A 25,662-nucleotide genomic window follows, 5' to 3' on the forward strand; every position below is an offset into this window, starting at 1 on the left:
TTAACCAGGGTGAGAACACAGAAAGTATCTTCAGCCTCATCCACCCACAGTGAAGCCCTTACACAAGGCCCAGCTCCCCTGCTGTTGTTAAATTGAACCACTGCTGAGCAACCCTGGCTGCTGTTTCACTTTGGGGATTATCTCCCTGCCGAAGCCCATTGGGGCCCTCAGGTGGTGCTTTCAGTCACCTGAGCAACACAAATGGTAGCTAAAGGGTTTTCCTCCATGGCTAGTTTTGACACCAAGAGGAATTTTTTTAAAATCTTTGATGGTCATGATAGAATCACTTTGAAGGTATCATGTCAGTTTCCTTCACAGCCATAATAATTTTACACCAATGAGAAAGCACTCTTAGATGTTTGGAAGCAGCTGCTTTCTCCAGCTGAAATAACACTCCAGGGTCAGCCCATGGATCAGTGGCAGGAATTCCTGACTGTCTCTCACAGAACCATGTCCCTGCAGCACCCCTAGTCCAAAGGGACTATTAAATTCTTCCTATAAGGAAGCAGAAGGCCTGGAAACTACAGGGACCCTACCATGGAAACCCATTAATGGATCCCATAGGCCCTCTGTTCATCCAACAGAGGACATTAGCACATTTCCACACCCAACTTCTACTAACCCTGCTGAGGGCCTGCCATTAGGGAAAACCCATACAGTTCAGCAAATTATGTTTTCTCAGTAAACTTAATGTAGTTATGATGTCATCACGAGTGACAGTTTCATAGGTGACAGAAATGGAAAGACATAAGGAAACTTCCTATAGCCAGTGAGTAGTTCCAAATGCCCCTCAAATAAGCTCACCTGTGTTTAACTGGATTTATTTCCTAAAACTGCTCAAGCCCTGTACTTTTTCTGTCATTTTCCTTGGGGTACTGTTTTCTCTGATGGTCAAAAGCACAGTTTGTTGTTCATGCTAGAACAGTCATCAAAAGCATCAAAAATCAATATTTTCAAAATTAATAGGAGAAATCTACCATTCTCAGAAAGATGGTGAAACGACTCATGTCCACAAAAGTTAAGTGGTGTCAAGGACAATTAAATGGAAGATACTCAGCATGTGCTAAGATAAAATGTGCAAGCCTTTTTTCACTCCATCTTCCACCACCCCCTTTTTTTCAATACAGACTCCTGGTACTAGAGATGCTTCTCAAGTCCCTGGTTGAGCAAACTGTGTACTTGGAACAGAATTAGTTTTAACACAATAGTTCACAGGAGCATCCCTTCCTGTTGTGCTCAAAGATCTGAGATACCCAGAAAAATCTGTTTTATTTAAGTAATGTATGAACTATTTTATAGATAGATTTTTTTTGTCCTGCTTGTCCCAAAATCTCAGATCCCTTCCTTCTTAAAAAAAGGGTGGGCAGGGGAGGCACAGCAGGTCGGGAAGGGGGGGAGGTGGGGAAAGAAACAGCAAGCATTGCAAACCTGTGATCCCCCCAATAACGAATTCTTTAAATACTCAAGGAACGTGAATCATACAAATGAAGAGTTGTAAAAATCCAGAGCTTTTCCTTTCCTTAAGTGGGGTCGTTTCACCTCAACATTGGAGCTAAATAGCCCTCAAAGTAACAAAATTCTTGCCCAGATGTCCCAGGCTATCACATACTGCCTAGCTGTTAAAATGACATCATTTGTCGTTAACACATCTCACCACCTAGAAGGTGGTGGGAGGAAACATTTAGCAATCTCCAAAGCCACACAAAATTCTCTGCAGATGTTTTTGCTGAACTTTCCCTCTCTTCCTTAAGTTCACTGAGCACCTTTGGGGCTTTGGACTTTGGGGCAAACTGACCCTAGACTTACAAAGCAGAATGCAGACACTGTACCATGATGAGAGGAAGGTCCATCAGCAGTAACAAAGAAGGCCAGAACTTAAACTCCAGAACTGCTGAAGCTGCAGGCAAATGTTTGCCAACACTTGCCAGGCTTCATCTCTTCCTTGTTTGAAGAACAGATTATTTCTCAAGACCAGGGAACAGTGTAACATTTACTCTCAATGTCTTTCTTGACAACCTGAGCTGTTGGCCATTACCCACAAAGGTCCTTTGCACAGTGACCGCTCATGCGGGCTGAGCTGTGGCTCTTCTCCAGAGGAAGCATTCATAAAACCTGTTTTCTCAGGGCTTTAGAAAATCACTTCACACAGCAGAAGTACTTTTCAGTGGTACTTTTCACTTCAAGACCACCATTGGCCAAAGCAAAATCCTTGGCTAAGATGGCATCCAATTAATACATTTTTCCATACAGTCTTGAAATTCCTTCTAAGCCTCTCTTTTGTGCATCAGTAGGAAATCTGTCTATTCAGCATCCACTGAGGCAAAATGCTATAAGGGCATTTGAAACCATGGGCATGTCATTACAGAAAAAAAGGAGGAATGGACGACTGAGAGGTAAGATTACTTCCTGATTTAATATGATACTGAATGCAAAGATCCAGACCTAATCAGTTGTTATTCACTCCAGATTAACATTACCTCTGCTCAATAAGCATGGAGGGAACATTCAGCAGTAACATTTTCAGGGAAATAATTTTGCTTGTGAAACAGCTGCAAACTGCATGATTCTTTCTTTATTTTTTTAATGCCAGTGCAGTTCACCACATACTTTAGTCTACAGAAGAAGAATGACAGAAGATATTTCCATAGAATAAGAAGCCCAGCATAACATAAGAAGCCCAGCAGCTACTGCTCCAGCTCCTGCTGTACTAGTGCGTTAAAGCTACACCAAAGCTACAGAAAGTAGGGGAAGTCTCCTGTTGCATTAGCAGAACAGAGCCAATATAATTTCAGCTTGATGGTTTTCCAGTTCCCTAAAGCATCAATAAATGCAGCATTCCTTACAGGGCTAAGTACCGCAGGGAACTGCAGTCCAAAGCAGAATCACCCAGGCTCCTGCACAATAATTATTTCCACTCTAGAATCCTTCAGGATAGTGAAATGAGCTAAGAGCTATCTTTCCTCTCACTTCCCAACTGTCTGCACTTCTTATAATTTAGGTTTTACAAACTCAGAACAAAATTTAGCTTCCTAAGTGAGAAAAAGGGATGTTCATTTATTCTAGCAGGGGGCACAAACATGAAACCCAAGATGCACTTGTACCCATCTCTAGGCAGGACAAGCCTGATGTGAGAGACTGCAGCATTTTGTGACTCTAACTCATGCTTCAGGACCATCACTCTGCTTCCTGCATGCACACATGATTTGGAAAGGTAAATCAGCACTGAAATACTGTTCTTGAGTTTCCTTTGAAATACCTAGTACTGATGAAAGGCTCTGTAGAGAACTAATATCTTCTTATTTCTTCCCAAACAAAGAGTTGTAGGAGAAGTGGCTATCGGAGTTCCCAGTAGGGAAGATGACTCACAAGAACATTTAGGGATGAGAGGAGATTCTAGCCTTTGTGATCCACTGGACATTTGCTCAGGTTCCTTACCTGTGAGGCTTGTATTTTCCAACGTGTCTGAGGCATAGATGCTATGGAATAGAGTGGAACACAATAAATCTCGTCTCTTGGTTGGAGGCTGTGTTTGCTTCCATTTCCCAAGCTAAGTAAATATCAGGTAGATAGTTAATGACCCACAGTGAAGAAAGGGTCAGGAAGAGCAGCCTGTGCTGCGCTGGAACAAGATGCAAGTGCTTCTGTTTTACATTCTAAATATATGCTCATTTTGTGCTGCATGTAGAGCTCACAGACACACATCTCTGGATAAGATGCAGGTAAATAAAAGTCCTACTATTAATAGCCTTACCTTTGAGACCAGATCAAAGAAGAGCTGAATGCAACTACAGCCCCTGAAATCCAACTATATAACTTGAATTTTGCCCACCTCTTTTTACCTTAGCAAGGACCATGATAGGAGTGAAATGGAAAAAGGAGGAGTCTGAATACCTTCTGTGTGCATAATGGTAAATTTAGGAAACCCAGAAGAGTTTCTTTTAGGAAACATTATAATTTTCTACTCATTTGCATTTCTGGAGTGGAAGTGTAGTACACATCACAAAAAATTGCACCAGTGCAAACCTCACTTTGGCTTCAATAAAATCAAAATGTAAAGTATTTGACATAAGAAATAAGAAAGAGATTGGGAAAAAAGATCCTGTGGAACTGGTGAAGTATTTTTTGTACTAATAGATCATATGAATTGGCCTGCAGGTTTAAAACAAGGAAAATCTGATTTCAAGACGGATGACTTTTGAATTCCTGATAAGAACTAAAAAAAACCAAAACCAAACCAAAATAACCAAAAAGAGAAAAACAACTTTGCAAACTCTTCCATGGATAATAGCCATGGAGCCTCCAGCCTGGGAGACCTGAACACAACACAGGTCCTATGAGAAGGTTTAGGCCAGGCCAGCAGGCACCACATTTTTGTTTAAAACCCTTTACTACATGGTAGTGAAGAAATTCCTTCATCAAAGGAAGACTTATTCTGGAACCAACTGCCATACAGGGGAGGGCAGGAGGGTACAGGACTGTCCCTGGGCTATTTAGTCCTGGAGAAGTGACAGGTTGGCCCAGCTCCACACCCAGTCCCAGATGGAAGGAGCCTGGAGTCCAAGGAAGTGGAGAGCCTGCAGTTATTCTGTGTTTCCCAGCACTGCACCAGGAATACCATCTGGATCCAAGCTGCTCAGAAGCCAGCTTAAAGGTGTTTCCATGGCATTGTACTTGCCCATGTAGAATCATCTTGGTACCTTCAACTCGATGGTCTTGCTGGAATCTAATGTGACATTGTAGCTGCTCTTTATGTCATTTACACCTTACTATTGGGGAATACCAGGTAGCAATCATGGACCTGTCTCTAACATTTTAAATACAGTTTTATACGGAAAAAGGAAAGATGCACAATTAAGAAGCCAAGATGCATGAACATGTGTTCCTGCCTTGTGCAAGCAATTGACATCCTGAGTAATATTTATGAAACAGAGAACTGGACCCCAGAATGAAAAAGCTTATAACACTTTGTCCTGGTTTCAGCTGGGGTAGAGTTAATATTTTTCATAATAGCTGGTTCAGTGCTGTGTTTAGGATTTAGTATGAGAATATGCTGATAACAAACCAATATTTTAGTTTGTTTGATAACAAACTAATATATTAGTTTTACTTTGTAATGCTTACTCTAAACCAAGGATTTTTAGTTTCCCATGCTCTGCCAGCACAAGAAGCTGGGAGGGAACCCAGCCAGGACAGCTGACCTGAGCTGGCCAGAGGGATATTCCATGCCATAGAACATCATGCATGCTATATAGACTGGGGGAAGGAGTCGGGGCTGATTGCTGATCAAGGACAGGCTGGGCATCAGTCAGCAGGTGATGAGCAATTATATTGTGCAGCACTTATTTTTCTTGAGTTTTATTCATCTTTTTTGTTACTTCCCATTTCATTACAATTATTGTTGTTATTATTATTATTATATTTTATTTTATTTCAGTTATTAAACAGTTCCTATCTCAAACCATGGGTTTTACCTTTTTCCACTTCTCCTCATCCCACTGAGGGGGAGTGAGGGGGATTGAGCAAGCAGGTGTGTGGTACTTAGTTGCCAGCTGGCAGGAAACCACAGCATACTTTGAACTTCATCCTCCACCTGACTGGTCTGCAGAAGATAACTCTACAGTGCATTACTGATCAATGTTATAGGGCACAAAAATCCCTGGGAAACCAAGAAGCTTCAGTCATATCCAACAGGTTTTTTTATTCTGCTATTCTCTGTGTCACACCAGAGAGCAGCCTCATCAGAGAAAGGTGTTTGTTCCACTTGTGTTACAGAGGGGTGGTTTTAATGTTGTTTTCTGCATCAGTCTTATGCAGGCGCTTCTTGGTTTTTCTTCGTGACACAAACCAGCCAAGCAAAGAACCCAGCAGGACTCCAGCTACTGCAGTCACAATGACAGCCCAGTAGGGGACTGAAGATTCTGTTTTCTCCAAGTTGAGATCTGAACCTCCAAATCCACTATTTCTTTGTGTGAAAAGAAAAGGCTTCTCCTACAAAAGGAGAGGAAAGGCTTATTGACCACAGACCACTCAATGGACAGTATTCCAACAATAAGCCATTGCCCCATCTCAGAGAGGAACTGTAGATCTTTAGACAATCAGCTGGTTTTTTGCCTTCTCTCTATCTTAGCCCAAACATTCTTCTGCTCTATTGCCTGAAAATTCTGAGAACACAAAAAAGAAGCCACCTCAGAATCAGGAGTGGTGGCATCACTTCCTTGTTTTTTTGCTGCAAACAACCAAATAGAAATACATAGGCTCATTAGAACTGGGTTTAATGAGAGGCTTTCCACTGCAGTAAGGATAAAGTTTTTTGTCTTAAATTTTAAGTAGATTTCCCTGTCTGTAACAAAACAGGAGCATATTTTAGCAATTTGAAGCCTTCACAAAGATACTCTATTAGAGAGATTTACCTATGCAAAGAAAGGAGAAAAATAGAGGTAATTAATGGAGAGAGCAGCTTGACCTTTACTTACAGGGCTTGGACACTTGAGTTTTGATCTGTCATGGGTAAAGTTGTTGTAAGTCTGCTTTTCACCAACTGGCTCCAGCTGAGGAAGAGAAAAGTAATGTTAAACATAATGATGAATTTTTTTCTTCTCAGACTCTCTTGACTTAGACAGTTACAACTTCTTATCCGATCTTTTGGTGCTTGCAGTAACGAAGTGAGGTAGAAAGAGTACAGGAAAATCTGCAAACGTTTTAACACTCATGAACGGAAGACATTGAGAATCTGATTTACTGGCTGCCAAATAACTCCCTCAGAAGCAAGGAATAGGATAAGTCTTTTCTGCTTTTGCATTGCTCTGAATACAACGTTCTTGAAATATCCCACTAAAGCAAAGCGGTTCACTATTACACCCAGTTCTGCCATGTACTAATCTGAGATGGCAGTACAAACCACAAAGGAAAAAACCCACATGACAGATGTTAGACATATTACTTAGCACATTACTTAAAGAAAGATGGCTAAGTGTCATGGTGATGGGAGTTACTTCAGAAATGACAAGAGTTACAGAGGGAGGATGGGACAGTGCCAACCTTTGCAGTCTTCAGTCAGACAAGAAATTCCGTGGGGGTTGTAGCTGAGGCTGTGTTCACAATATAGCAAGAAGAGAGTTAAACAGAGCCTTTTTTACTATCAGTTGTCAGCTAAGTTGCAATAGCTGACCATAGGCTCACCCTGAGCCCATTTCCAACTCAACATAAAATATGCCCAGGCTAATAGCAGGCAGTTGTGCTTGGCTAGGAGTGCACATACCACTGGTTGCCATAGTTAAGCTAACGAGCAGAGGCTTGCTCAGTCATGTTAACTGAAGTGTTTACAACTGTTGTATGGACATGCCTGAAGTAATGACTTCAAGATTGGTCCATAGAGAACTGCAAAGTTGTCATCCAGCACTTCTGGGAATACAGCACAGAGGATGGCTGTTACTTCTGCTATTGTCCATACACACATTTACTGTCCTCAAGGGATTAAAGTGTCAGCTGTATGCTGAAGAGAAACAATACAGCAACGAGCCCAACACAGCATGGAAAAAACAAATTCTATCCATAAGATTCCTATCTGGAAACACTGGGAATACTTTGTCTCTCTAGTTCATTTTTAATAAAAAATAAAAAATTGAGAGAAGCTAGCAGAGACTGAAAAATAAAAAGATATGAACCACAGAAAAATATAACTAGAGAAGAAAGCTAACAAGTGAAGAGAAGATGAGAAGCAGAACATGATGCCAAGTTTTTCCTTATTGCAGTAGGATCCTGATGGACTCTTTTATGACTCCTAATCACTCGGCCCACCCACCAGCTAATGCAGTTAAGACTGAATTTGGTAGTTTTGTTGCATCTTAAAGGGAACAGCTCAGTTATTTGTACAATGTGTGGCTCACATCTTGCAGCATTCTGCCTGCAGTGCAACTGGTTATTTGTAGATAATTGTAATTCTTCCCATGCCAGGGCACTTGGTAAGGATTCTGGCAAAAAGCCCAGATAAAAGATGATAAAATGTGAAATTCTGTAACCATCCATGCTTACTTCATCTCCATGCAATCTGTTCTTCAGGAGCATTAGCTTCTGAGCTTTGAAGATGACATACCCCCAAATCCATGAGCATACAGGACAAGTTCTAGAAGAAACTCACAGCTCCTCTAGAGCATGTGGCAAGCACGGAGGCAGAACACAAGCCAAACACACTGCCCATGTGTCTCTTCATGTCGGCCAAAGACCTGACAAGGTGGATTTGGAACCATTGGAAGCCCCTTAAGACTACAGAGTCCTCTGACTTCAGAGAGCAGGACACATTTGTTTTGCACGAAGTAAAAAGGGTAAGGAGCATTATGGCAAGCGAGAGACTGCGTAAGCCATCCCAGTCCCTGCATACCCACACAGCGGCCAGGCACAGTCTGGCTCTTTATGTGCACTGTCAAGAATCCGTGTCATTTGGCCATAAGCCTGCAGCCTGCCGAGCTTTTCAGGGAACAGGGAAACAATACAGCCTTACAGTAAGCTTGCACAGCCTTGCCGTACAAGGACTGCAAGGGAAAAGCAGGGATGTGTTACAAGAACTAGATTTAAAGAGTAAACAGCAATATTTTCAGTCAGCATAGACCAACAGCTCTCTATGGGAGGGAACAGTTGTGCTTTGCATCACTAAGAACCTGATCCCTGCCACCCCAGTAGAAAGCTTTGTGTCAATATCCTTATAAGCGTAGGAAATGAGTGACAGTCTGGACAGAAAAAAAAACTCTGGTGGCATTGGAAAAAAGACTGATGGTGATTCAGGAATGAGTAATGGCCAATAGGAATACCACATGGTAACAGGAACCCATTTTAACACTGCCATATGTCCAGGTACTGTATTTTTTTCTTGAAACCCTCAGCCACGCTCAATTTCAATTTTTCCGCATTTGCCTGGGGTTTTTGGCCCACCATTAGCCCTGTTTAAGCTATGAAGCAGAGTGAAGCCTACCAGCCTGCTGTCATCAGGAGTCCCAGACAGGAAAGCCTGATGGAAAGCAGGCAGATTTGCTGTGCATGCACAAATCAATTACTCCCAGCATGTGCGTGCATTCTATAACCCTGGACCTACATCTCCTATGCTATACTGGGCAACTGCACAGATTCCTGCCCTGCATTTTCCAGTCCTTCTGCTCAAGCTCATTCTGGGGTATCCTGTAAGTTTCTTATCTTGCTCAGACTTTTACTTAAATGGAAAAGAAATTCCCCTCCATTTATGCTTGTTTGTCATACAAACTAGGATGCAGGGTTTCTGCTAGCACAATGTGCTTGGGTACTGGTGTTTACAAGACAAGGGGAAAAAATGTTGCTGTGGCATGAAAATGCCATAGTCTTCCTTCCAACACGGGGAAACATGTTTCTGAAAGCAACTGTAACCTTGGAGTTATCAAGTCTAGCGTGTGTCTCTTACACCTTCTTCCAACACTGTTTGAAAGCTATCATTTTCCCCAAAATGACAGATGGAATGTGACTGCAAGCATCATAAGTTTGATTTCAGCCCCCCGTTAGTTTTAGTGACTCTACAAAACTGCCTCAGATATTAGAGTGGGTGGTACAACATGTCCACACTATTAATGGCAGCAAAAATTCACATATATGTTTTCCTAATAAATATAACAGGATTCACTGAAGAAGGGCAAGCACCTTGAACAGACATTTTCAGCATACCTACAGAAATGAATGTATAAATAGGCTGACTTTTTGTTCTAATGAGAGTTATTTACCAAAACAGAAAGGAATTTTTCATTACATTAAGACTCTCAGGGCTTCTCATTTTGAATGAGCAAAGACTTACACAGTTTCATGCAACATGATCACTTTGGATTACATTCCTAAGCAATGCAGAGTGAGAAGAACCTCAGAGCTAGGCAACCCTCTCCTGTTAGGATATCAATCTTATGACTTACTTACTCTTTTGTTTCAGTCAACTTTCTCATGATCTTTTGTAGCTACTGCTACCACAAACACACAGGGATCTAAGTTGTAAGCTCTTACCATATTATTCCAGAGAGCCATGGCCATCTCTGCATAGCCTCTTACACTGAAATGAACGCAGTCTGCAGCAAAGAAACTCATATCTGGCTTGCCGGTCTGCAATGAAAGCAAAAATGTATTTCTCAGCAAATTTCAATCTGTGAGATCTGACATATTATATCTAATAGAGTACTGTACTTGGTATACCCACTTCACAATTTTGGTATCTTCCTAAAGGCAATATGCTCATGTTTTCACACTGCAAATAATCTTAGGTACTCATAACCATGAGTTGATTACTGCACCCTGAGACCTTCTGCGTAATGCAGCCTGCTCAACTTCACACAGCAATTTTCATAACAAAACTAAACTTATCATTAAGCCAACAGTCACAGCTGTCACACAGACACTGCCATTGACCCACATTCCATTTTGTACAGAACTGATAGAAAACTGTTTATTACTGCTTTTTAAACTTTTGTGACTCAGACTAACAACCTTTCAGGTGTTGAAATTTCTGCTGAATTTCAGGTAACAATAAAAATAATGTGCTTATCCATCTTTGGCAAATGTCTCTCTTAGGGGGAATTTGCCTCATTACTACCTGTATGGTGACCATTGTTCAACCTTGAAGGCTGCCAGAAAAAGAAAGAAATGGGGATGGCATGAAAAAAGGTTCAGTACTGTGCAAATATGGGTTGTTTTGACCAGGATTCATGCTGCATATTTGTATCCCTAACTACACAGCATACATAATGCTAAGGCTGGAGAAGAGAAGGAGAATCAGTGTTTGGTTTCAAAGGCTGCTTCCTGTTTCTAGGCAGGGATGAGTCAGAGATTCAAGTGTTGGTTTCCATTTGAAGAAAACCTGAACACATTCCGTAACCTAAATCAGAAAACCGTGGTGAATGGTAACCAGCCCCTTCAATGGGGGAAGCAACATGCAGTTTAGAGGAAGTCAGAGGGTGCCTAGTTTGTGGGTGCACACTAAGAATGTTTCCTAAAGCCATTTTGATTCACAGGCAGCACAATCTTTCCTGTCTTCTCCTCTGTCACTCTTACCACAGGTGTCACACTGTGCCACTAGACTGTGCAATGAGAAGAAAACAATCCTTTCTGGCATGGATCTTACTGACTTAAAAGAAATCAAGCTACTGGCTCTTGCATAATGGGAATGCAAAGCAGGACTCACGCTATCCAGGGGCAACAAGGTGTTCCGGAAAAAAGGCTGCATGACAACAGCAAAGTCCTCCCGCCGTTCATACCGACCGCTGTTGATCAGCTGCAAGGCTTCAGCCTGGATGCAGTGTAATCAGTGAAAACAGAAGAGTTACTTGCAAGGCTCATCTAACATTTGTCAGCTATCAAAAACATGCAGATTACACATCTTTCAGTGTAGGAAGCCACCAATTATTAGTGTAAATCTGGCTAAATGTTATAAAGCAGTCAATAAAATGGCTAAGAAAAGAATTTGGCTCATGAAGAGATTTTCATGAGGAAAATGCACAGAAGCTGGGCTAATTCAAACAAAAAAAAGAATATAAAAAATATAAAGTTGCTTAATTAAAAAAAACCACAAAAGGAATTTAAACCTTACTTATAGAAACCAAAGCTGCACAGCTGCAATGAGATTAAAATTTACAGAAAATGGTAAAAAAGGAATAAGGCCAACATTTTTAGAAGTGACAAATGAGTCCAGAATGACAACTTGAGGCTGAAGCACACTTGATTTTTCAGAAAGGTGTGCTTGAATTAAAATAAAACTTATATATTGAAAATTTACCTGCCACTTTCAAAAATTATAGTCACAGGCATTCATACAAATAAAAAAACCCATCTCATTGTAACTTGCCATTTTATGGGTACAAACACAAATGATCCTGGTCATCTCTCAAAACATTCCTAATCCCACTTCCTTAGTCAAGGAAAATGACCCCTCTAGTAGGCTTACACAAACATTATCCAGGGCAAATTTCTTGAGCTTTGTCAGATTCATTGGACAACAGCCACTGCCAGAGCCAGAATAGAGAACATAATGTGATCTGATGTAACTGTGATCTGATATAGTGATTCCTGTATTCATAAGAACATCGATGGAAAAAGCTTCTGCTCCAATAGCTAATTATAGCCTCTGGTAATTTTGAGTGAATCTCATGCCTGAGGCTATGAAAAGTTACTCTCAGATGGCAAGCTGGCCCATGGTTCGTGTAGTTATTTTTTTCTGCTAAGAGTAATCACAAAACAGCTGATGCAAAGTCATTTGTCACTCTTGCAGTGACAAGTTAATTCATGTGAGCTACTCATTGGGGTCATAACAGACAAACATATATCAACAAAGCAGCCATCCTCACTAACTCCTTTTCAGCTGTTGCAACAGCAGCTGGAAACAGAACTGGTTTCCATCGGCATGCACTTCAGAACTGACGTCAAATCATAAGGCAATGTGGAAAGACTTGCACTGTTACTAACTGGTTAGCTGGGTAAGGTTTTGATTAGGCTGTAGCCAAGCTGTTTTCCAGTTATCCCTCTCTGTACTGCTGAGGACATGCATGAGAGGAAGGGCAGTGAGGGAAGCAATATAAAGAGACACAAGTGAAGATGACCAGTTGCAGAATCAATGTATTACCTGAAAATCTCTGTTAACTCTCTTAATTTCTTGTAATTCAGAAGAATTTTCCTCTGGGTTTAAGAAACACGGGCAAACTTTCCTTCAATGAAAGAAATACTACAATTAAAAGCCAGTCTGGAATAATCTGTTTACAGTCCTTTGGCAGAGTGTGTCTGGTTCAAGAAGCTCAGGATGGGTGCTCAAAGCTCCCATGCAGAAGGGATGCATGTTGACTTAGAAATGGACAGATACTTCAGAAAAAAAAAAAAAATCTCAAATCTCTACTGACTTACTTTTCAAAACGGACACGTATAACAGCCAGAAAGAGCTGCAGGATCCACAGCTTTTGAGTCAAACACAAAAAGGTGTTTAGTATGTCACATATTGGCAGGAAAGCACATGTGTTAGAATAACAAGAAAACCCACCCCATGAATAGGGTTACAGCAGATTTTCAGACATCTGGGAGTTTAAAGTTGGAAAAGACTAATTTTTCCTGTAGTCTGAGTCCTTGCACCACTCTGTTTTATTATGTTACCCTCATAACAAGAGGTAATAACTTGTGCTTCAGCGAAATTCATCTTCTAAGAATGTGCTTGGAATGTAGATGAAGACATCAAGCAAGATAGTCAATTCATTATTTTCCCTTCCAGTGTGCTCCTGTAGTTAATCACTTGTATTATTAAAAATCTGCGCCTAACTTAATTTGAATTCATTCGGCATCACCTTCCAACTACGGTCTTTGTTATACCTTTCTCTGCAAGACTAAAGAGCCTTTCATGTCCATTCTGACGCCTTTAAAGACACTGCTGCTTTTAAAACTAGTCACTACACGTCCTTTGAGTTAAGATTTTGGTTTCGTTCATTAGGCTGTGAGGAGCAGTTCCTGGTTGTGCACTCTGCTGTATACAGCCCAGTCTGCACCAGAGGTAATGCAGCACTGGATACAAAGAGCGGAACCAGGGATGTCAGCCTGTGCTGCTGACCAGCGGATGGCTGGGCAAAAAAGCCTTCAAAGTTCAGCAGCATTACAATCATATGTTGACTTGTGCTGTGTCATGCTGCCTTAGAGCTGAGAAGTGATGACTCTGCTATCTACAAGTGCATACCTTTTAGATGAAGGGTTGGGAGAAGTAATAGAAAGTTGATGAGAATTAATGGATCAGGTAAAGATGGCAAGGCAAGTAGCTTGGAAAGCTCAGTGTGGATGTCCTCTGTAGAAACTGAGACTGAGCCAAACAAACGTCACTTTAAAGGCAAGGAGCTGTTTTGCTCACTTACTTTGCTGTCAAAGCGCACTCTGAAGAGCTTGCTGTGATTTGACGCAGTCCAGAGAACTCTAGCATCTCCACCATGTTGATAAAGACTCTGGGGAGCTGCAAGGATTATAATAACCAGACACAGAGACATGTTTCAAGTAACAGAACATGATACCACTACAAAGAGCAAGAAGTGCCATCCGTAGGTCACGGAGTCAGTGCAAACTGCACCGACTGCAGCCAATGGCATGTGTAAGGATGATGTATAAAAGGAGGGGGAGGGAGATACACAGTGGATGTCAGCCAAAAAAATTCTAGCAGCTAGTACAAAATAGCTGAAGTGCTGCTTCACTCCCTGGGACATTTCCATTTACTCTCAGGTAAATGAAACTGTGTATGGTTGGTTTAGCCACCAAAGCTGGTTGTACAGTCACGGTATGTTTGATCCACAAAGTTTTTCTGAAACTGCAGCCTTCTTTCTCAGGGCATTAGGTAATACAGTTGTTGAAATGCAGCACTGAGGAACAGTCTGACTCTCGCTTTTGAAAGATGACCTTGTATGAAACATAATCACTGACAGTCTATCAGAGATGAGGAAAACAACACTGTACTTGCCAGGAACATAGCTCGCTAGGGTATCTCAAAAGCTTACCTCCTCATAGAAAATATCAAGAGTGTCCTGAAGGTGCTTTACATACTTCTGCACTGAATATGTTTCCTGTTTAAAAAAACAACAAAAGACTGGATTAGTATTTTTTAGGAACCGAGAAGGTGGTCTATGAGAAGATATATTAACTTGATGCTCCTTTTTTCTTTTGTTGGCAGATATATTTCCAGATCAAGAAGTTTATTGGCACATGTACAGAGGTTATACAGTGCTTGTGCTTTTATGTCATTAATATATTCCCCTAATATCTGTAGAAAATCCTAAGGTATCTTGACAGAGCCTTTCCCTAATAATGACTATATAGATCACATTTTTGGATTTCGGGTTGTCTTTTACAAGACACAAACCAGACTGGTTTGCCTTGTGAACAGGACAATATCTTTTTTTTCAAACTGCCAGTCTGGAGAAATTGATATGAAGGCAGTCAGACCCCACAAAGCCCATAAGCAAAACAACATTGTGACTGTAGTTATAGAGATGCAGCTGTGGGGACAAAGGCTCCAGGCAGCAGCCTGTAAAGGAAGATGTATAACAGAGAACAGTGCCTGGTCATTTCAACAAGCTGGGGTCCATACCAATCTGTGCCACATGACCTGCTTCAGAGGGGATGACCACTGACAGCTAAAGAAAAGACATGTTTTTCACTATAAACTATGCTATTATTTTGGGTGTGATTATGAAGTAAGAATTGGGTATCCTCAGTAATTATTGTGTGGAGATGCTTTCCAGAAGACTTCACTTGTGTCCCATAACATGCCTAAGACACCACACAGATTGCTTTGTCCAGTTAAGCAGGGAGAGCTCCTCAGCTTAATCTTGGTTCCTAGTTCTTACATAATGCATTTCACCAGAGCTGCAGTGCCCCCGTATTAAAAGCTGTGCACTTGTTTGTGATACAATACAGATGAAGGGAGCAGGACCTCTAAGTGCTTTTTAAACAAAGAGGAACTTTGGCTGCCTGAGAGAGAGAGAAAGGCTGTATTTCCAGGGCTGGTCACCTGCCAAATGCCTGGATGAGAATGCCTAATTCAGAGATACAAACCTTGTCCAAGCAGTACTGGCATAGGTCGCTGCCTCCAACGAGGATGGTAATCAGCTTCCAGTCTTCCTTGAAGTTAATTTTCTAGTGGCACATAAAATAAACAGATTGCAGCATCCATTGCTTAGGCATGCAGAGGTAACACTCACAAATGGGGCTAAATGGGGTACAGACAGTAGGGCAGAACAAAGGAGGTATGCTGAGTTAAGATGGCAAAAGAAAAACATCTCTCCAGGGGGAGAATCTGAACTGTTTGGTAGTCTGCTGCAATTCACCTTGGCTTCTGTAAGGAAATTCCCTTCAGCAGACAAGCTCTGTCAGGGTAACCAAGCATGGAAATGTGTCTGTGGCAGCAAGCGTCCCTAAATGAATGTTAGCTTCAGAACAGGGATGGACAGGAGAGATTTGCCAGCCACGGCTGCACACTGCGGGCAGGGTGGGGATAAAGCCGTGTGGGAGTGGAGGCCGGAGTGACTCATGAAGCTGTGGAACTGAAGCTGCTGGGGATCCCTGCCAGCTGGGCAATTATTACCCCGTGGCCAGGAGGGGCGAGGGGTGCCCCAGGGAACAGACAGCTGGATTAAAATAGAAGAGTCCAGGAGGCTGGTGACTTCACTGAGCTCATATAAGGGCAGCTGCAGCATCCACGTCACCGCAAGCTAACAATAGGCGCTGCTGAGAGCTGGATCTCATCAAAACATTTTGTAACATTCAGTACAAAGAAAGGAATCAAAGGCAACTATTTTTAGTGTGGTGCATTTACATAACAAACATCTGCGAAAGGATCCCACAAATAGAGGGAGGGCCTGGGAATCACCCACAGGTCTGAATTCTCCTCTTTAACCAGCAATTTGCTCGGAAAGACTTTCATGAAGAGGCAATATTATGGCAGGGACACACCCCCCTCCCTCTTTTTTAAAAATTCATAAAAAGCTGTGAATAAAACAAAGCTAAACAGCCTCTCCTCTTCTATTCTGTTGAAAAGCCATGCCAGCTCCCTTCACTCTGCCAAACAATTGGCAATGCAGAGTAACTGACATTGGGGTGAGCATGCAGCATCCATCAAGAGCTCTGGCATGGGGAGACACATGCTTTGACAAATCCTGCTTATTCAGTGCCTTCCTTTCCCATTCAGTCTGAGCCAAGGAGCACTAGGCACTCCCATTCCCTTAGAGGGAATGTTCTCCCTGAACCAACAGCTCACACCCAGACAGTCATCCACTCAAATTCAGCCAACACTCAGAGCAGGGCAGCCTTGGGTTTGTCACAGATTTCTTTCCCTCCCTGCTTTTGGTGCCCTTTGTAGCCCTCAGTGAAGCTGGCACAGCAAATTGGTCCACAATGCTATATCCTCTACTAATTCTCTAAAAAATTATGGTGTGACAGAAATTCATCCAACCGTGAGGTTTCTGGCCACTGCTTAATTATTTGCCCGCTCAAAACCAGAATTTGAGGGGGCTTTTTCTCCTCCAAAGACTTCAGTAGTCCCTCTTCCCAGTATTGTGGCTATTGTGATTCATGTTGGTCTGCAGGTAGCTGCTCCAGCAAATTTACACTCCGCATTTATGACCTTCACTTTGGAAGTTGCTGCTCAGCTAAGCAATCCTGTGATCTCACCAAAGCCTTCAGATTTCTCCTCTTCCTCACTACCACGAGTTCATCCATCCAATCACTACCAGGTTTCTCCTCTATTGCACTACCATGCACTGCATCATACATTAGGGGTAATTCATCTGGTGCATTCATCTTGGACAGCACAGCAGAGACAAGGACTTTTCTTCCATCAGTAAAGCACTCTTCATGACTCAAGCATCCCATTAATTAAAGTCATCTCCTAGAGACCATGGGAGCACTGGGGGTTGCCCAAATTCCACTTACCGAGCTGCTTCTCATCAGCTCTATCAATGCATGTGCTTGGGCTGGCATATCACTAGAGAGAGAACAGAAGATTTTAGATGTGTGCTCACACTTTTGATCTCCCACTCCTCATTTCAGGGAATCTTAGGATCAGTACAAATCAGTGTAAGGAAAGTGATTCCTCAAAAGGCTGAGCAAATACTGAAGGACCAAGTTGCACAAGTGAATAACCTGATCTGAAAAGACTTCAGCTGGGATGGCTGCCAAGTGGCAGGCAACTGGTATGAGTTCTTCCCATCTCAGAGTTGGCTTAAGTGCATTTTGTTTGGAAAAAACCACTAATGCCCAGATGCACAGAGACGTTGAGTTACATAACTCCCTTCAAAAATCTACTGGGGGAGTTTGGTGCTGACACAGAAGCTGGGCACCTAACCAGCCTTCCTGATCCAGCCTTAAATTCCTATGGCTTGTCTTAGGGCTGGAAGATATTGCTTACATTGTGGGACTGCCAGGCTGGAGAGTCCCAGTCCAGCTCTGGACAGGATGCAGCATCCACGGGCCAAAGCACAAACCATGCTGAGATACCAGCTGGAAATGAGCTCCTGATATATTAGAATAAGACTGTGCTTGAGCTAATAAACCCTGCCTCTCTCCAGCAACTACATAAATGCAGTTACATTATTTGGATTCCCAGAACCATATTGATCCCACTAAGTCAGCTTTGCTCAGGGAACCTATGAAATATTTAGTAGCTCTACAAGCTTCGATAGTTATCTTAAATCTCTCTTGCAGCAGATTTAATGGCTGTTAAATCACAAAAAGCTTTGGAAACAAATTCTGTGAGTGTTCATGGAGCAGGCACAGTGTAAGCCATACAAATTCTTACACATTTTGATTTTTAACAGACTAGTAGATTTTTTCTTCAGGAGGAAAAAGGAGTTATTTCCCAGATGCTCATTTGCTTTTCTTTTCCTTTGCACTGCAAACAGGAATAGTTTTTAATGCCATTAGGGTAGCAGTGGGCTTCTATGCATTAGTTTGAGGCAACTATTTGTTACTTTCCAGAAATCAAGAAATAAATGAGACGCTAATGAATTTTTTCTCATTACAGATTTTGCCTGACAGCAAATTAAGGACCTGCATACTGGAGACTGGGCAGAAAAAGGTACTGGTTGAATTAGAGGCATAACTACGGCATTGGCTCAAAAATTATGGGCAGAAATCGAAGAAAGAAAGCTTGTGTCTAATTTAGAAAAAGACAACAAATAAATCCCCCAAATACTGAACTGAATAAAAGAAATAAAACCCTGAAACTTACAATTAAAAACCTCAGATCACAGAAACATGCTGAATACTAGCAGGTCATCAGCACCACCTCAATCCTGACATGCATCACAGAGGTAACCTGCCAGTCCATCACTTCTCACTCCTTTGCCCTTTCTCATTAGTGATTGTCCTTACCGTGCGGCGGCATTTCTCTCCGCAACGTTGAATCCAGCTGTTTCCTTAGAACTGCCAGTGGAGAAGCCAAAGAGTTTTGGATTGAATTTCTTCAAGATGTCTTAAAAAGAAAAACCACAGTGTTTAACCATTCACAGTACAACCAGAAGCGTTGCCTCCTGCATGCAGAAGCAGGAGCCAATTGAGTGGTGAGAATACAGATCTGTGTTTTCCCCTCGTTCACTATGACTTTACAGAAGCTAGAGACACACCTGCTTTGAAGACTAGTTACTGTCCAAATTTCATCACTGCAATTATTTCTCTCCCTAGGTCTGAGGAGTCAGGGTCTGGTGGCCCAGGAGATGCATTTGTGGATCTCAGGTAAATCATCAGTCTTTAATTAAAGTGTCAGAGTATTCAGGGTTACTTTCTTTCACGTACCAGAAGCAGATGCCCTGAATATGGCCCTCTACCTCTCACTCCTCCAGCTAGATAAAAATACTTGTGGCAGAGAAGTGAATTCTATTCATTTTTCTAGATTTCACTGAAACCTTCAGTGGGGAAGCATGATGTCTGAAAACTGTTATTGTTACTGTGTCTGTATTGCAGTCTGAAACCTCTTTATGGAATCTCATTTATAATGCATAAATGAATTGCGCCTTCTGTGTTTTTCAAACACAGTGATATGCCTGATACAAGGCAAAGCACATCAGATTTTATTACTAACAATGTCAGGTATTGTCAAACTGCTCCATAGCATGGATCACATACAAATAGATCAACCATTGTAAATCAAGTCCCTTCCAATTTATTTTCACACTGACCACTTAGTGGTTTCTATGGCAACTACGGGGCCCAATTACTCAGAACACTAGGGCAAAAAAATTGAATTATTTTTAGATATTTTTTTTCACTGCTATGTAGCACCTTGAAATCATCAGGAAGAACCACAGCTTTGTAGACAACCCTGCTAGAAGGACCGCTAACTGTTTGATAACCCTTCATTTGTCCACAGACATTACAGTCAGTCACTAGAAAGCACAAAAAATAAGGGAGGAGCAGGTCTGCCATGAACTTCTGTCGCCTTCAGCATATTTACTCCTAATTCTCTAGGTCAAAAGGATGATACAATCACATGCAGGTCCTGTGATGTCGAGGGCCTGAATCAACTTTACAGCTAATCTGGTCAGTCTGGATTTCAGCTGTGACTCACATGAACTGCTCATATCCACAACAGATGGGCATCCCCACTGTTAGCAAGAAAAGAATGACCATTTCCAGATGTTTTCTAGCACCCACTTAAACGCCTTTCAGTGTGATACCCAACCTTTGCTTTTCTAGGATACTCACTGGGTAAAGTAGCCTGGATCTCCAGGGTGTCATCACCTCCAATACTACAAAGGGAAAGAACAAAATCACCTAGTAGGGTTAATCCTGCAGCCATCTGTCTTATTGTCACCATATGTTGTTGTAGCAGCCCAAAAAAGGAAAAAGTGCCATCCCCCCAAATAACTTACTTCAAACAGGACTAAGGAGATAAACCACAGGAGTTCAGGGAAAGTAGTGAAAGGATAACGCACATTAAATAAAGCAGGGCATCAGCTAAGATAGAAGCTACGCCTTCAGGCAGGGAACAGACCATATTGGGAGAACTGATTTTTCATATGGATATGCTGGGATACCTATCATAGAAAGGCATATTTCCTCACTAAAGTTGCTCCATGTTACCTTGCTGAAACTACTTTTGTGGGCAGTTATGCATAGTAGAGACTGAATTAAATACTCATTAAATACCTATTTGCAATTCTGCAATGCCGATTATGAAAAGAGCCCCTGCCTCTACCATTCAAAACACTTGTCTGTGTGCAGAGCCAATACACTCTTACACACTTCTGGCAGCCCCTCCTGAAAATATCCATGCCTGCAGACACCTGCAGAGGGATGCAGAAAGAGCAAAGAGAGCAATGTATACATGTGCACACACTTATCAACCATACGTCTGCCCACAGGGAGCAGGCAGTTTCTTTCCTTTCTAGCATGGATATTGAGCTTCACACCCTCTGATGTGCACTGTTTGCCCACTTTGCAATAACAAAGGCATTTGGAACATCTTCACTGAGTGTGTATGCAGTGCTCTCGCCAGGTTCATGCCAATCCACGCTCACTCAGACCTTCTAGCATTAGACACTGCAGGAGATAATCACAGCAACAGCCACATTTTGAATAAGTTCTAGAGAGACTAGCAAAAGGCTTAAAGGTACTGGGACACAGGACCACGCTTGTAGCAATCAGAGCTGGTTAGCAAACACACACATGCACACACACGCACAAACAACAAAAAACAAATTAAAAACCGACAAAAATGACCAAAAACCCATCCCCAAAAACAAACCAACCAAACAAAACCAAAAAACACCCAACAAAAAACAAACAAAAAATCAAAACCAAAAATGAAACAAACAAACAACCCCAAAAAAGTGCACAGAACCAAACACAACCCACCCACCCCCCCCATGCAAAAATCACTCTTTTTCTCTTCCGGTTCTGACTCCTCCAATTCTTACCAAGCAATACTTGCTGTTGGCATCCTTCCCCTGAATTTACATACGTAATGATGTAACTACACAACCAGGTGACCCACACTTTTAAGTCTGTGTGGACAAAAATAGAGAAAGAAGAAAATAAACATCTTCACTCACCTCCAGGAAAGTCCATTCCAGTCTGTTTGTAGGTCAGGTACTTTGGCTCCTACTGCAGTCTGGAAAAGATGGAAGTAACAACTGATAAAATTCTAAAAGAAAAAAAAGCTCTATGAATCTAGGTAAGATAGACATCATGTTTTGAAAGAGCTGAAGCATTCTGGTAACATTACTCTGCATCCAGCCAAGCTTTTACAATATCCCAGTTTTAGTGTAAGTGGTGTGTGTCCTTATTCACCACCACACACTGGTCTGTGGGCAGCCCTGCATCTCCCATACTTTAATTTTCCAGGCTTCTCCTCATATGCAAAAGCAACTCTTCTAGATAGCAGACCACAGAGCATCAGAGGAGACATAGTCCAGCCAGGGGACATCAGAGTGAAAGATCAAGGACATAAGACTTTAAAGTTACCACTCGTACTGTTTTAGCAACCCAGTGGGACCCAGATTAACATCAACAGATTTGTATTTGTTTGGATTTTTTTTCTGATGGAAAATGCTTCATCCTGGTATTTCCTGAAGAAATATGATTTTGAGAGACTTAATAATCCAGGAAAAGCCCCAAACACTGATGAAAATTTCCCATCCAGTTTTAGCTGTACATAAATCAGAGGAGCTACTTTTTAATCTGCCAAGAAAACAAATCTTTGGTGTATAATCCATTTTTCCTCTCCTGGATCCAGTCTGCTAGTCTAACACACAGATTTGATGAGGTGTAAACAGGATTTTTTTTGCCAGTATAGATAAGCATGCTGGTGTATCTAGTGTTTTCACTGTGCATTGGTGCTAAGATGTCAGACAGATGAACTCTAACCAGTGACATGACTAAATTGCTCAACAAATGTTTCATTAATCTCCAATTGTATCTAGACTGAGACAGCCTTCCATCCTACACTGTGAACTTTAATATCCTCCAAAATTAAATAAATACATAAAGCCATCAGAACAAAGACCTTTGCTATGAGTTTGAGTAGCTCACAGGCTAGGGACGGACCTCTAGCAAGGGTGGCCACTGTGAGAAGGGGTTCTCCTGCAGCTTTACAGTTTTTTAGTGGCTACACCTAATTTTGAATTCTTCAAAAAGCCAAGCAACCATTTCATCCACAAACACTGACTGCATTCAGGGATCTTGTAGGAAGCACCAGGAGGACAATCAATGCCTTGGTGGACTTTGCTGCTGCAGTGCCCCTGTGCCAAGCATGGTGATGCCATATGAAGCGCGCGCGGCTGCTGCGGGAGGTGTGAGTATGTGTATGTGTGGGGGAAATACTCTGCCATTTTTTCTGGGCCCCCCAAATAAATCACTTAATAAAATCCCCAAACACACCTTGCTGTGGCAATGACAACTAGTAGGAACTGCATGAATAACGGCAATATGAGAAACTGCCTCAATCATCTCTTGAGACAGAGACCTAAAGCATCATGGCCCTCATGACTAGGGCTCCCTGAGATATCTCATGTATTAAAAGAATTAGTATTTTAAAAATAAGAGCTATGTGCCAGGGGACATATCTAGCATTTGATGTGGGGAAGGAAATAAAGCAATTCATTTCAAGGGTCATGGAAGTGGATAGGAGGGAGACTTGGAGGGTCTTTACTGATTTCTTGTAAGGAAAGCTCAAAGCTTTGCAACACCAGGGAAAACCAGGATTACAGCAGGTCAAGCAAAATCAGTTTCAGAGCTAATGAGGAGGCTCATGATGCATAATGAAGACATGCACACCTGCCCGTAAGATAAGCCTGCTCATTTAAGGGCTTCAGACCCTTCAAGTCCCTCTGAACTCAACAGGAACAAAAGCTGCTTGAATGAGCACTGGTTTAGTTCAGGAGTTGAAATTCATGGAAACTGCTGACACAAATGTTTGCTTTCATCCCATGCCAGAACAATTGTGTAGAGCTGTGTAATTCTAGAACTTTATCTCAGAAAACTTCAGTGAAGATCTGCAGTATTCCCTGCTATTCTTCTCTGGAACCCTTTCTTTTTGTGCCCACTGTTTTGTTTTCAATCTCAATTTTTTGGTACTTGACATACATCAGAGCTTTATCTGGAAGATATCTAACCCAGAAAGCAACATCTGAAAGTAAAATTCTGAAAGACAGAAGTATCAGAATTATGTCAAGTGGGAATCACTTCATTGTGCAATTGATTATTTCCATTGAGTTTTCAGCAAAATGTCTTATTGCATCAAAAGTATCAACTGCTTTTGCTTTTTTTTTCATGTCAGAAGAGACTATTTCTATAATACAGCCATTTCCCTTTTCAAAAACACTTGAATAAACTGTATGCGATAGAGAATGGGATCCCATTTCCATCCTGGCCTGAATTATTCATTGCTGGATTACACAATTGCCAGTGTCACTCATATCCCTTCAGGCTATTTCTTTGCAAACTGAACCAGGTAGATGAGTTTTGCTTTGCCAAGCCAAAGCAATTTGCTTTCTATCTGATGATGCCTGATGTGACAACATCTAGGTAGAAATCGACAACTGCTCTTCTCTTTCTAAACATGGGAATACAGCAGTACTCACAGTCAGGGAATCTCCCAGTGCTCCTACAACTTTGATGTCAGAAGGCTGTAGCTCATGTACTAAAAAAAAGCAGGAGAATAAAAACAGGATTACTGACAACTGACAAAATACTGTTTAATAGAATAAACATGCAAGTCTTAGGTTCCAATCTGATGGCATTTTTGCAGAATTTTACATAGAAAAAGCCTCACGTTCTGTGTGTCAGCTAGGCAAAAGGCATAACCTCTTGCCTTTGCTTGCAACACTGTGCTAAACTCATATGGAAAGAAATGGAACTTAAAACAGCTTAGATAAAAGATGGAAACAGACTAGATATGTTTACACATCCATACATACAATCTCTTTTAATTGGCTTACAGGTTGGGGGTGTGGATCAACATTTCCTGTTAAAAATCTCCCTGTAAAGCCTTCTAACTACGTACAGCACGTGCAATGTGCTGCTTATCAGAGTAGGCTCCAACTTGCTAAGTCACTAACCCTCATGGAAAATTTTAATGTCATGTTGCTGTATGATAAATGATGTGTATGATAAATGGGATCACATTTATTCACCGAGAGCACAACTGGTTGTCATGCAGAACTTACTGTGAATGTCAAGACAGACTTTTTCCCTTTGTTGCTAAATATATCAGCTTTTATTATTTACTTTCCATCTAGGATGTGCAACATCTTACTGTTTTTAGAAACAAAAGATGAAATTTTTCTCACGTGGGATTTTAGCTTAGGAGTTCTTTCTCACCTGATGTTGGGACACGACTAGACGGAGTAAGTCCAGAACACGACAGTTCACTACCCCAGTTCTGAAATGAGAAGTTACAAAATTGGTTCACCCTCTGGCTAAAAGATGGTGTGGAATTCATATATGTTTTAGTTGTACAGTGAAGGGCAAAACCATGTTAAAACACAGATCCTAGTTTGGTGCCTATGTCACTCAACAGTCTTTTACTCCTCTTTGTGGAATACCTTCCAAACAATAATTACTTTTGGTGACATTTCTAGCCAAAGCATAAAACTTTTCCAAAGGCAAAACATTTAGTCTTCAAATACTGTTTATGACAAAGTACCATAAGGAGGATTATTTTTCCTTCTCTACAGCCTAGAAATTTTGTCCATTACCTAGAAGGTCTCCAGGTTTGAAGTCTTGCTCTGTCTCAGAAGATATCAGATGTAAAAACAAATAAAAATTAACAATAAAATCCCCTGCAAAGCTATAATATTATATTAAGGTATTATATTATTAATGTATTATTGTATTAGCTGGTGAAAAGTCTGAACATAAGTGCTATGAGGTGCAGCTGAGGGAACTGGGGTTGTTTAGTCTGGAAAAAAGGCGGCTCGGGGTGACCTTATCACTCTCTACCACTGCCTGAAAGGAGATGTGATGAGATGGGAGTTGGCCTCTTCTCCCAGGCAACTACCAAAGGAGCAAGGAGAAATGGATTCAAGTTGCACCAAGGAAGGTTCACGTTGGATATTTGAAAAAATTTCTTTACTGAAAGAGTGGTCAAGCATTGGAACAACCTTAAACACTCTACTATAATATTATCATTCCCCATGTACCCTGCTAGGAACCTATTCT

At 41.5% G+C, this 25,662-nt stretch overlaps 1 protein-coding gene across 2 annotated transcripts in view; it reads right to left on the reverse strand.

Moving 5' to 3' along the window:
- Positions 1 to 5,308: 5,308 nt before the first annotated feature.
- PLB1 (phospholipase B1) overlaps positions 5,309 to 25,662 on the reverse strand; it is a 78,426-nt gene continuing 58,072 nt past the window's right edge. For both annotated transcript variants that reach the window (XM_085055034.1, XM_085055033.1), the window contains 14 exons: positions 24,823 to 24,883; positions 24,084 to 24,142; positions 21,555 to 21,613; positions 20,206 to 20,249; positions 18,877 to 18,976; positions 17,437 to 17,488; positions 15,562 to 15,642; positions 14,505 to 14,570; positions 13,875 to 13,969; positions 12,614 to 12,695; positions 11,180 to 11,284; positions 10,009 to 10,104; positions 6,474 to 6,548; positions 5,309 to 5,988 (listed from right to left, as the gene is read on the reverse strand). In XM_085055034.1, coding sequence (XP_084911160.1) covers positions 5,767 to 5,988; positions 6,474 to 6,548; positions 10,009 to 10,104; positions 11,180 to 11,284; positions 12,614 to 12,695; positions 13,875 to 13,969; positions 14,505 to 14,570; positions 15,562 to 15,642; positions 17,437 to 17,488; positions 18,877 to 18,976; positions 20,206 to 20,249; positions 21,555 to 21,613; positions 24,084 to 24,142; positions 24,823 to 24,883 — 1,197 coding nt within the window. In that variant the 3' untranslated portion in view covers positions 5,309 to 5,766. The remainder of the gene's footprint in view (positions 5,989 to 6,473; positions 6,549 to 10,008; positions 10,105 to 11,179; positions 11,285 to 12,613; positions 12,696 to 13,874; positions 13,970 to 14,504; positions 14,571 to 15,561; positions 15,643 to 17,436; positions 17,489 to 18,876; positions 18,977 to 20,205; positions 20,250 to 21,554; positions 21,614 to 24,083; positions 24,143 to 24,822; positions 24,884 to 25,662) is intronic.

Source organism: Lichenostomus cassidix, chromosome 3, assembly GCF_008360975.1.
Source record: "Lichenostomus cassidix isolate B80296 chromosome 3, HeHo_3.0, whole genome shotgun sequence".
In the NCBI taxonomy this organism is placed as follows: domain Eukaryota; kingdom Metazoa; phylum Chordata; class Aves; order Passeriformes; family Meliphagidae; genus Lichenostomus; species Lichenostomus cassidix.